At 47.5% G+C, this 12951-nt stretch overlaps 1 protein-coding gene across 1 annotated transcript in view; it reads right to left on the reverse strand.

The window, feature by feature from the left end:
* The window catches only part of LOC140471420 (uncharacterized), a 201180-nt gene that overhangs the window by 35294 nt on the left and 152935 nt on the right, over positions 1-12951 (reverse strand). The window contains exons 4-6 of the mRNA XM_072567426.1: positions 8059-8140; positions 5334-5470; positions 1352-1480 (exon numbers count right to left, since the gene is read on the reverse strand). Of these exons, the coding sequence (XP_072423527.1) occupies positions 1418-1480; positions 5334-5470; positions 8059-8140 (282 nt within the window). The 3' untranslated portion in view covers positions 1352-1417. The remainder of the gene's footprint in view (positions 1-1351; positions 1481-5333; positions 5471-8058; positions 8141-12951) is intronic.

The following is a 12951-nucleotide window of genomic DNA, read 5'->3' on the forward strand; positions in this document are numbered from 1 at the left end:
GTATGCATTCCTTTATTGGTCAGAGTATTGAGTCCAGGAGTTGGGAGGTCATGTTGCGGCTGTACAGCACATTGATTAGGCCACTGTTGGAATATTTTGTGCAATTCTGGTCTCCTTCCTATCAGAAAAATTTTGTGACACTTGAAAGGGTTCAGAAAAGATTTACAAGGATGTTGCCAGGGTTGGAGGATTTGAGCTACAGGGAGAGGCTGAACAGGCTGGGGCTGTGGCGTCGGAGGCTGAGGGGTGACCTTACAGAGGTTTACAAAATTATGAGGGACATGGATAGGATAAACAGACAAAGACTTTTCCCTGGGCTCGGGGAGTCCAGAACTAGAAGATATAGGTTTAGGGTGAGAGGGGAAAGATAAAAGGGACAACTTTTTCAAGCAGAGGGTGGTACATGTATGGAACGAGCTGCCAGAGGATGTGGTGGAGGCTGATACAACTGCAATATTTAAGAGGCATTTGGATGGGTATAGGAATGGGAAGGGTGTGGAGGGATATGGGCCGGGTGCTGGCCTGTGGGACTAGATTGGGTTGGGATATCTGGTCGGCATTGACAGGTTGGACCGAAGGGTCTGTTTCCGTGCTGTACACCTCTATGACTCCATCATTCATGGCGGTTATAGAAATAAACTGTGTGGGCGCGTCTGGAGGAGATTAAAGGTAGAAAGGTTTGTAGTTATCGAAGGAAATTACATCAGTCGGGACCAGCAGAGTTTACAGAGACTGAGTGCATTTCAGAAACAGGAAGAGTTCATAGTCATCATTAGAAATGCAGAAACTAATTTATGAGAGAAGCAGGGTCACTCTGCACTGTGCCCAGAGACAAGGAGGAGTCTAACAGCTGGAGGAGGTTACTGAGGTACAGAGCTTTTTTGTTGTCGTGACGGGAAGATTACAGAGATCATGAAGATAGTAGGAGTTCAAAAAAGTCACAAAGACAGGGAGGTTTTTCAGGTCTGGAAAGGACTACACTGACCAGGATGGCTTAAGGAACTGAAGAGTTGTTTTTTCTTCAGTTAAGGAGAGATGTGACAGAACCCGGGATTCAAGGCAAAAGCAGAAACTTGGAGAGTTGTCGTGGTAGGAAGAGCTTACAGGGATAGGCAGGATTGTAGGGGCAGATAGAGAGCGGGGAAGTGGTATCAATGAAACAGACAATGGAGAAACTGACAGACATAGGGAGGGTTCTGTGGAACAGATGAATTTACAGACAAGATGGTGATAATGAAGCCTGAGAATTTTCTCATGTTCCTTGCCCAGCATTGTTCCTACATCATGCCCTCAGGGTCTGAATTAAAGTCCACTAACTCCTCCCTGTGCTGTTTACTGTGAGTGATCTTACCGGCTGCAGGATTTACTGAAGGCTCCAGATCTCTCTCTGCATCGCTCTCTGGCTGACCAATTGTCTTCAATGTGGTGATGTACGAGACAGGAATTGGGAATTCTGCTGAGTCAGGGACATCAGGAATACCTACAGGAGACAGAGAAATAAGAAAGAATGGAAAATTACACTGATGCAATGAATGTTACACATGGAGAATGGCATTGAATCCCACAGAGATCTGGAAATTCCTAATGTCCATTCCTGGCCTGTTCCGCTGCGTCCCTCTGGAGTGGAGAATGCTGTTGGCTCAGGATCTGGAGTAGCTGCAAGAGCGAGAGACACTGACAGAGGCAGCAATTAGACCCAAAAGTAAGGGATATCACATGGAGAGAGACAGTGATATCAGCAGAGTGCAGGAATGTATCAGGATCACACAATGGTATCATCAGAAGTGGTTCTGACCAGTGAGCACTGCTACCAGTACTCAGGGAGGACTGAGCTATTTTATTGGGATAGGCTCCTCTGGTACCAGGATTATGCAGTGTGCTATAAACGGACACAGATGAGGAGGGGGACAGGTCTGAGGTGAATGGAAATTCCCAAGTCCAAAGAGAAAGGTTGAAATATTGGAACACCATGGAGATGTGGATGAAGACCAACAGAAAGAAACAGTAAGGGACTGAGTTTAATTAAAATACTACATTGTCAAATAGATTTGTGACAGGAAATTATTGGTTAACATAAAGTAAATGCCATTTCTGCCCCTCACAATTCCTCACACACCACAAATGACATCACTTCCGCCCCTCACATCATCGCTGATGTCACACACTCAGTGACTTCCATGCCCCCGCCCCCACTGCCGTGTTTGCCCCCACCAACGCCACTCACCTGCATTCTGCTGACACCCCCCCAGGTCCCACGTCACATCCCTGCCCCCAGAACCCTGAGGGGAACCCCACCCCTGCTCATGACTCCATCCCCATTCCCCCTAACACCACACCCACTCCAGTAACAGGCTCAGTTCCCTCCCCCAGCTCCACACCTACGCCTGGTCCCAGCTCCCAGTCCTGCCGAGTTTTCACCATTCCCCCTGACCTCCCCCTCACTGAGGACGAATGATCAGTCCTCAGCAAAGGCCTCACCTTTATGCCCCTCCGTCCACACATCAATGAATTTAATACACGCTGTGACATCGAACACTTCTTCCACCGCCTTCGCCTCAGAGCTTACTTTTACAATGAAGACTCCCGCCTATTTTCTGAGGACCCCTTTGCCGGCCTCCAATACACTCCATCCACCTGGACACCCCGCGCTGGCCTATTACCTGCCTTCGATTTCTTCATTTCCAACTTCCTCCGAGACATTAACCACCTCAACCTATCTACCCCCTCCCCCACTCCAACCTCTCACCCTCACAACGTGCAGCCCTCCAAACCCTCTGCTCCAATCCCAACCTCACCATCAAGCCAGCAGATAAAGGGGGCTCAGTGGTAGTCTGGCGCACTGACCTCTACACCACGGAAGCCAAACGCCAACTCGAGGACACCTCTTCCTACTGCTCCCTCGACCATGACCCCACCCCCCATCACCAAACCATCATCTCCCAGACCATACAGAACCTCATCACCTCAGGAGGAGATCTCCCACCCACAGCTTCCAACCTCATTGTCCGGGATCCCCCACTGCCCGGTTCTACCTCCTTCCCAAGATCCACAAGCCTGACCACCCTCGCCGACCCATTGTCTCAGCATGCTCCTACCCCACTGAACTCATGTCTGCCTACCTCGACATTGTCCAATCCCCCAGTCCAGAAACTACCCACATTCATTCGAGACACCACTCACACCTTCCACTCCTCCAAGACTTCCATTTCCCCAGCCCCCAATGCCTCATCTTCACCATGGATATCCAATCCCTCTACACCTCCATCCACAATAACCAGGACCTCCAAGCCCTCCATTTCTTCATCTCCCAACGTCCACATCAGTACCCTTCCACCGATACTCTCATTCGTTTGGCTGAACTTGTCCTCACCCTTAACACATTTTCCTTCAAATCCTCCCACTTCCTCCAGACCAAAGGGGTAGCCATAGGCTACCATAGAGAACATCTCCTGTCTCTTTGTTGACTACGTAGAACAGTCCATCTTTCGTAGTTACAATGGCACCACTCCCCACCTCTTCCTCCGCAACATTGATGACTGCATTGGCAACACCTCATGCTCCCTCGAGGAGTTTGAGCAATTCATCAACTTCACCAACGTTCCACCCTGACCTTAAATTTACCTGGACCATCACTGACACCTCCCTCCCCTTCCTGGACCTCTCCATCCCCATTAATGACAACTGACTTGACACCAACATTTTTTACAAACCTACCAACTCCCACAGCTACCTAGATTACATATCTTCCCACCCTACCGCCTGCAAAATTCCCAACCCCTATTCCCCGTTCTTCCGCCTCCACCGTACCTGCTTCCAGGTGGGCCAGTTCCACCACAGAACACACCAGATGGCCTCCTTCTTTAGAGATCGGAATTTCCCTTTCCATGTGGTAAAAGATGCCCTCCAACATCCACATCCCGCACCTCCGCCTTTAAACCCCACTCCTCCAACCGTAACAAGGACAGAACACCCTGGTGCTCACCTTCCACCCTACCAACCTTCGCATAAACCAAATCATCCGCCGCCATTTATGCTACCTCCAAACGGACCCCACCATCAGTGATATATTTCCCTCCCCAACCCTCTCCACTTTCCGCAAAGACCATTCCCTTCGTGACTACCTGGTCGGTTCCACGCCCCCCAAAAACCCACCCTCCCTTCCTGGCACCTTCTTATGCCACTGCAGGAATTGCAAAACCTGCGCCCACACCTCTCCCCTCACCACCATCCAAGGCCCCAAAGGAGCCTTCCACATCCGTTGCTCCCGATGCGGTCTCCTCTACATTGGGTAGACTGGGCGCCTCCTAGCAGAGCAGTTTAGGGAACATCTCCAGGACACCCGCACCAATCAACCAAACCGCCCCGTGGCCCAACATTTCAACTCCCCCTCCCACTCTGCTGAGGACATTGAGGTCCTGGGCCTCCTTCACCGCCGCTCCCTCACCACCAGACGCCTGGAGGAAGAACGCCTCACCTTCCGCCTCGGAACACTTCAACCCCAGGGCATCAATGTGGACTTCACCAGTTTCCTCATTTCCCCTTCCTCAACTCACCCCACCTCCAGCCTTCCAGCTCAGCCCCGCCCTCATGACCTGTCCTAATGGCCTATCTCCCTTCCCACCTATCCATTCCACCCTCCTCTCTGACCAATCACCCCCATCCCCACCCCCATTCACCCATTGTACTCTTTACTACCTTCCCCCATCCTCCACTCTGACCTATCACCTTCTTCCCCACCCCATTCACCTATTGTACTCTTTGCTACTTTCTCCCCATCCCCACCCCCCTCTCATTTATCTCCCCACTCTGCAGGCACCCGGCCTCTGTTCCTGATGAAGGGCTTTTGCCCGAAACATCGATTTTCCTGCTCCTCGGATGCTGCCTGACCTGCCGTGCTTTTCCAGCACCACTGTAATCTAGACTCTGGTTTCCAGCATCTGCAGTCCTTGTTTTTACCGTACTAGAGGAGGAGACTACTGAGATAAGGCATGTTGTAGACACTGAACCAAGTTACAGGGATAGGGATGATAGTCTGGAATGCAGTACATTTCAAATATGTGGAGGGACTATCGGGAAGAGCAGGAGGTTACAGCGATAGGATCGGTCATAGGAATTAAAAATTATTGAAGACACTGGACCACAAGACATGCCATAGATACACTGTTGCAGAGTCGTGAGCTTTAATATAACAGAACTTACATTGTGGTGGTGATTGAGCCTGGGGGGTGTGTGTACACTGCTCCCCTCCAGCACTGTGTCTATGTCATGTTGTGTTCACAGATGTTTGGAGCCCTCTCATTGCTCTTTGCTCTGCGCACTGTGGGTGACCTTACCTCACTACAGAATTTATTGAAGGCTCCAGATCTCCTTTCCCTTTGTCTCTCTCTGGCAGACCAACTGCATTCAATGAGGTGATGGACGATCCACCCAGCAGCTGGGAAGGCTATTGAGTCAGGACTTTCCTGATTACCTACAGGAGACAGAGAAATAGACAGAATGGGAAATTAGACAGATGCAGAGAGGGTTACACATGGAGAATGGCACTGAGTTCCACAGAGATCTGGAAAATGGAGCGATATTAAGTAATAGTCCCAGATTGCTGGAAGATGTCAGGATCACACAATTGTGTGGGAAGAATGGGTTTAGCTTCATGATGCCCTGGTATCAGTGCTCAGGGATGAGCACCCAGTGAGCAGGTGAAGTAATGGCCTAGTGGTATTATTGTGAGTGAATGCATCCAAAACCTCAGCTAATGTTCAGGGGAGGCAGGATTGAATCCCACCATCTGAAAAGGAGACAAGTGAAATCAATAATTTTAAAAATAATAATTAACAGTCCACAAATATATATGAAACCATTACTGATGTACGACAAATCCAAACACTTGTCCTTTAGAGAAGGACAACTGCCCATCCTCACGTGGTCTGTACGACATCCCCACAGCAAAGGGTTTGCCTCTCAATTACCCTCTGAAATGGCCGATCAAGTTACTCAGTTCAAGGGCTTCTGGGACTGGGCAAGAAAGGCTGGTCAGTCAGAGACTCACACTTCCCATACCTGATTAAAAAAAAAATCTATGAGGATGGTCCCCCTGGAACTGTGCTGGGACCAGTGTCCTGGCCAATCATGTCGGTAGGTTTATGGACAGGGCATTAAACTGACAGAGAGGATGCAGGTGAAAGGAGCTTTCCTAATCCAAAGGGAAAAGGTGAAGCAATGGAACAGCATGGGAATGTGGCTGAAAACAAGCAGAAAGGAACAGGATGGCACAGAGTTTAACTAAAATTGTACATCAGAAAATAGACTTGTGACAGAAAATTGTGGAAGAGAGTATATTATGTTTTTTTTTTGAACGGACAACGTTGCTGCAATAAGGTCGATGGATTTGTGATAAAGAGATAAAAGAGATTTAGACACCAGGGAGACATGGATACAGGGTGAACAAAAATATTCAGTGGTTCGTAATCTTGTGCAAACTCAGGCAAAATGGGCAACGCTAACAATAATGTATAACAAAGGCATTACAGAGAAAGCATTTGTCCTCAGATCATGAAGTAGAGTCAGTCTGAATGTACATTCTGGCTACTCCTTGCCAAGGACATAAGCAGCAGAACAGATTTAGCCACCAAACAGCATTTCATTGCTCATCACTGCATTAAACAGGAACTCATTGGAATTTTTTAACAAAGGCATTGTGATAATTTTGGAAATCTTCAATATTTGTATAATCTGGGACAATCACACGGTCAACATTGATATTGGAAGGAGTTCGGTTAATTTTTTTTAAGTGTTTCTTTGAAAAACACATTGTGCAACTGTTAAGGGACATAACTATCGCAGAGCGACCGTGTAATGAAACTTAGTGAATGAGTAATGTCACCTGGAGAGATCCTCTGGGAAATTGTGATAAAGTGCAGTTTAAAGAAATATAAAGTTTTAAAGTGAATCACAGAAAGGACAAGCGACAACTAAAAACAAAAATAGCCAATGACATGAGTTGGAGAGGAGAACTGACCAAGGTAAACAGGCTAAACAGACTGAAGTATGTGCCTGTAAATGAACAGTGGAAAACATTTGAAGGGACAGTGCAAAATACTCAACAAAAGGACATTCCATTGAAACAGTAAAAACCTCAGCAAGAAATTCCCACTGATCCCTCACTCAGGACAAAAGGGATCATACGAGATTATGAGGCTGAGAAGATCACCAAAAAGTACTTAAAATCCTGAAGTGAGAGAGTGTTTTAGGAGTAAATGTTAATGGATTGCAATGGGTCTGCTCGCAGGAGGAGGGCTGTGGGAAGGGGAGCCACGGTCAGGGTTCATTGACACAATAGGAACAGGGAGAGGTGAAGGTGCTGGAGGTGGTGAGATTGTTACAGAGAGTGGTCAGGGTGTTACAAAGCCAGGACGGATTGCTGCAGCTGGAGGGGTTTGCAGAGATAGGGAGGGACATAGGTATTTTTATATATTCATTCATGGGATGTAAGTGTCACTGCCTGGAACAACGTTCTTTGACCCCACTGCTAATTACTGAGAGGGTAGCTCAGAGTCAGCCATATTGCTGTGGGTCTGGAGTCACATGTCGGCCAGACCAAGTTAGAATATTTAATGTCCTTCCCTAAAGGAGGTTAGTGAACTAGATGAGTTCTGCCCACTGATCAACAATGTTTTTATGGTGGCCCCACCAATGTCTTTTACAGCCACAACATGACATCCCAACTCTTACTCTTAATGCTCTCCCCAATGAAGGTAACCATCCCAAATGCTTGCTTCACCAGCCCGTCTACCTGTGACACCACATTCAAAGAACTGTGTACCTGGGTCACTGGATCTCTGACTGACAACACTACCCAGGGCCCGAACATTAACTGTACAGGTCCCACCCTGGTTTGTTTCAAAATGGAACACCTCACCTTTATCTAATTAAACTCCATCTGCTATTCTTCAGCCCACTATCCCAGCAGTACTGTCCATCCTGTTGTATCATATCCTGTTGTAACCTTCTCCACTATCCACTTTACCACCAATTTCAGTGTCACCCAAAACAATTACTTACCAGGAAACCAATATTTCCATCCAAACCATTTGTCCAAATGACAAACAACAGGGGACCCACTCCACCGCTGGTCACATGCCTCCTGTCAGAAAAACAACATGTCTCCCATCACACTCTGTCTCCAACCATCAAGCCCAATTTTGTATCCAGTTGACTAGCTCCTCCTGAATGCCATATCCTTTTACACTGATCTGAGCTTATTACCCAGTTTACCAGACAGAACACAGAACAGTTCAGCCCAAGACCCTTCGGCCATGATTTCATAGAACATAGAACATAGAACATAGAACATAGAACAATACAGCACAGAACAGGCCCTTCGGCCCACGATGTTGTGCCGAACTTCTATCCTAGATTAAGCACCCATCCATGTACCTATCCAAATGCCGCTTAAAGGTCGCCAATGATTCTGACTCTACCACTCCCACGGGCAGCGCATTCCATGCCCCCACCACTCTCTGGGTAAAGAACCCACCCCTGAAATCTCCCCTATACCTTCCACCCTTCACCTTAAATTTATGTCCCCTTGTAACACTCTGTTGTACCCGGGGAAAAAGTTTCTGACTGTCTACTCTATCTATTCCTCTGATCATCTTATAAACCTCTATCAAGTCACCCCTCATCCTTCGCCGTTCCAACGAGAAAAGGCCGAGAACTCTCAACCTATCCTCGTACGATCTACTCTCCATTCCAGGCAACATCCTGGTAAATCTTCTCTGCACCCTCTCCAAAGCTTCCACATCTTTCCTAAAGTGAGGCGACCAGAACTGCACACAGTACTCCAACTGTGGCCTAACCAAAGTCCTGTACAGCTGCAACATCACCTCACGACTCTTGAATTCAATCCCTCTGCTAATGAACGATAATACTCCATAGGCCTTCTTACAAACTCTATCCACCTGAGTGGCAACCTTCAAAGATCTATGTACATAGACCCCAAGATCCCTCTGTTCCTCCACCTGACCAAGAACCCTACCATTAACCATGTATTCCGCATTCTTATTTGTTCTTCCAAAATGGACAACCTCACACTTGGCAGGGTTGAACTCCATCTGCCACTCCTCAGCCCAGCTCTGCATCATATCTAAGTCCCTCTGCAGCCGACAACAGCCTTCCTCACTGTCCACAACTCCACCTATCTTTGTATCTTTGGCATATTTCATGCCAACCTTTTATCCAACTGTAAGATCAAATTAAACTACATACCCTTCATTTCACTCTTACACATGTGAATGTCCAAGAGTCTATTAAATGTCCCGGATGTGTCTAATTTTACTCCCACCATTATCAGTGCATTCCAACCACCTCCCATTCTCTATCCTCTTATCTATCCTCCATTCACCTTAAAATTACACCCCCTTGTAATAGCCATTTATTCCATAGGAGGAAAAGTCTCTGACTATTCACTCACTCTGTGCCTCTTATAATCTTGCTAACCTCCACAAAGTCGCCCTGCCCCCTTCTCCAATGAAAAAGGCTTAGCTCCCTCAACCTTTCTTCGTAACAACTGCCCTCCATTACAGTCAGCATCTTGGTAAATCTCCTGTGTACACTCTCTAAAACTTGCACAGCCTTCCTGTAAACAGGGGACCAGAACTGAACATAATATTCCAAGTGTGGTCTCACCAGGACGCTATAAAGATGCAGTAAAACCTCACGGCTCTTACAGTCAATCCCCTTCTAAGGGGACCCAAAACAACATATGCCTTTTTCACAACCCTACCAACGTGCGTGGCGATTTTGAGGGATCTATGGACACGGACCCCATGATCTCTGTTCCTCCACACAGCCAAGTATTCTGCCTTTCACCCTGTATTCTGTATTCAAATTCGACCTTCCAGAATGAATCACTTCACACTTTTCCAGATTGGACTCCATCTGCCACTTCCAGCCCAGCTCTGCGTCCTATCAATGTCCCATTGCAACCTACAACAGCCCTCCACATTCCCCACCACTCCACCAAACTTCATGTGATTGGCAAACTTACTAACCCACTCTCCAACATCCACATCCAAGTCATTTATAAAAATTACAAAGAGTAGAGTCCCAGAGCCGATTGTTACAGAACCCCACTGGTCACTGAGCTCCAGGCTCAATGCTGTCCATCAGCTGCCACCCTCTGTCTTCTCTGGGCCATCCAATCCTGTATCCAGACAGACAGATTTCCCTGTATCCCAATTTTCCTTCTTTTCTGAATGAGCCATCAACCTATTCTGCCATATCCTCAAAGAATTCAATAAGGTTTATGAGGCGTGACCTGACCCCTCACAAACCCATGCTGACTGTCACTAATTTAAATATGGTTTTCCAAGTAGTCATAAATCCTGTCCTTAGAGTCCTCGCCAATAATCTGCACACCATAGACATTCGACCAAATCTGTAATTCCCAGAATTCTACCTCCGTAACATGGATCGGACTTTACAAATCTTCTCTCCTCTGCCATGTTCCCCAGAAGGGCACTGGAGGGTGGTGGGGGTTACAGACTCAGGGAGGGATATCAGGACAGGAGGATTTTGCAGACATTAGGAGGGTTGCAGTGCCAAAAGGAGGCTTCAGTAATTGTGTGGTTTCATGGTGATGAAGGCATTTGAGGAGGGAGGGAGGGAGGGAGGGAGGGAGGAAGGGAGGATTGTAGGGAAATGAGAGGTTTCACAGTTTAGGTGTTTTGTTAGGACTGCAAGTGGTTACTGAGTTGGGGAGGGTGTAAGCACTGGTGGATATTACATAAACATGTGGTTTTGGTTGCAATGGCAGGAAGAGGATTCAGGAAGCTGGAGAGTATGGGGTCTGAACGAAGTTACACAAATGGGAAGAGTTGTCAGGAGTGGAGGTGTTTACAGAGACAGCAATGGTCTGATCTGGAGCAGAGGACCCAGATTGGGAGGGATGTGGGGACTGGAGGTGGTTTCACAGGGAGGGAGGACCATAGACCCACAGGAGGTTACAGAAATGTGGAGAGCTGTAGGGATGACGGGTTCATGGAGATGGGAATGTTGGGAGGGATGGAGAAGTTTACAGGGATAAGGATGTTTGTAGGACAGGACTTGATCACCGACAGGGAGTGTTTTAGGGAGCTGAGCAGATTACGGAGATAAAGATGTTTGTATCGACTGGAAGAACAAACAGAGATGTTTATAGACATAGGAAGGATTAGGTTCTGGGGGTTATGGAGGCTGTGGAATCTGGATTTCTTTTCAGAGACTGGGATAACAATTTTGGTCAGAAACAGTTTCACAGATAAGGGAGCATAGCACAAACAGGAGGAAGTTGTAGAGGAAGGTGTTGTTTAAGCAGATAGTGGTGTAAGAGCTGGACAAGGTTATGGAGATGGGTAGATGATGCAGACACAGGAGGAGCCTACATTGACATGGGGGTGATAGTGACAGGAGGGTGTTCAATAGATAGTGGGTTTTGTAGGGACTGGATTGGGAGAGGCACAGGCATGGAGTGAGTTCGACAGATCAGGAATACTGCAGAGACCTGAGAGGATTACACTGATAGGGATGGTGGTCGGGTCTCCACAGACTGTTGGTGTTTAGGGAATGGAAGAGATTTGGTAGATAGGGAGGGATGTAAGAGCTGCAGGAGCTTATGGAGAGTTGAAGAGTTGGAGCAATTTGCAGAGGTAGGTTTCTCAGACAGGAGTAGGTTATAGATAGTGAGGGGTGTGGGGTCTGAGTAAGTCAAAAAGAGGAGAGTTTTCACGTCTGGAAGAGGTTACACTGACAGGGACAGTTGAAGAGACTGAAGCAAAAATGCATGGAGAAGGTTACACAGATAGGGAGGTGAGTAGGGACTGAAGGTGAATACACAAACATGGAGGGTTGTATTGTTAGATGGAGCTGAGAGGGATAGGGACCGGTGTAGGGATTTACACAGATAGGGAAGGTTGTGTTTTTGGAGAAGGTTACACTGATACAGACAGTGTTAGGGAGTGTTTATGGACTACAGAGGAGCTCAGAGAGAATGTATTATGGGGAGTGGAGGAGATTACAGACACAGAGATGCCTCTCGGGTTGAAAAGACCTTCTACAGATCCTCAGTGCTGTAAGGCTGGAGGGAGATTATAACAGTGAGTGTTGCCAAGACTTAATTACTTCACTGAAATAGAGCAGGTCTCAGCATGTAACTGTCAAAGGGAAATTGAGACAGTCCAGATGAGTTTTCAGAGATACAAATGTTTATGGGAGTTTCAAGAGGGAACAATGATTGGGAGTGCTGTACCAAATGGGAATAGTTATAGGGAGGGTTCTAAAAGCAGGACGAGGTGACAGACATATCGATCTTTGAAAGGACTGGAGAAGCTTACATCGGCAAGGAGTGTTTTAGAGTCTGGAGGAGATTACTGTGTTAAGGAGAATATTGGGGAAGAGGCAAGGTGTAAGAGACGGGGATGGTTGATAGGGCTGAACAATAACCTGAATAGAATCGCCATCGTGTGCAACCAGGCCATTCGGCCCAACCAGTCCATTCCAAAACTCTGAAGAGCATCCTACCCAGACCCACCCCTCTACCTATACATTAAATCCTGCATTTCTCGTGGTGAACTTACTTAAACCACACATTCCTGAATACTACAGTCAACTTATGATGGCCAATTCACTGATGGTGCAAATTTTGGACACACACGCACACACACACACACACACACACACACACACATACAGCAAGGGAGTGACACACTGCGTGTGTTTGCGAGGGGGATACACGCAGACACACAGCGAGGGACGGACATACACACGCAAATCGAGGGTGGGACACGCACACACGCAAATCGAGGGTGGGACACACACACACGCAAATCGAGGGTGGGACACGCACACACGCAAATCGAGGGTGGGACACGCACACACGCAAATCGAGGGTGGGACACGCACACATGCGGCGAGGGT

This window comes from Chiloscyllium punctatum, unplaced genomic scaffold, assembly GCF_047496795.1.
Source record: "Chiloscyllium punctatum isolate Juve2018m unplaced genomic scaffold, sChiPun1.3 scaffold_82, whole genome shotgun sequence".
In the NCBI taxonomy this organism is placed as follows: Eukaryota; Metazoa; Chordata; class Chondrichthyes; order Orectolobiformes; family Hemiscylliidae; genus Chiloscyllium; species Chiloscyllium punctatum.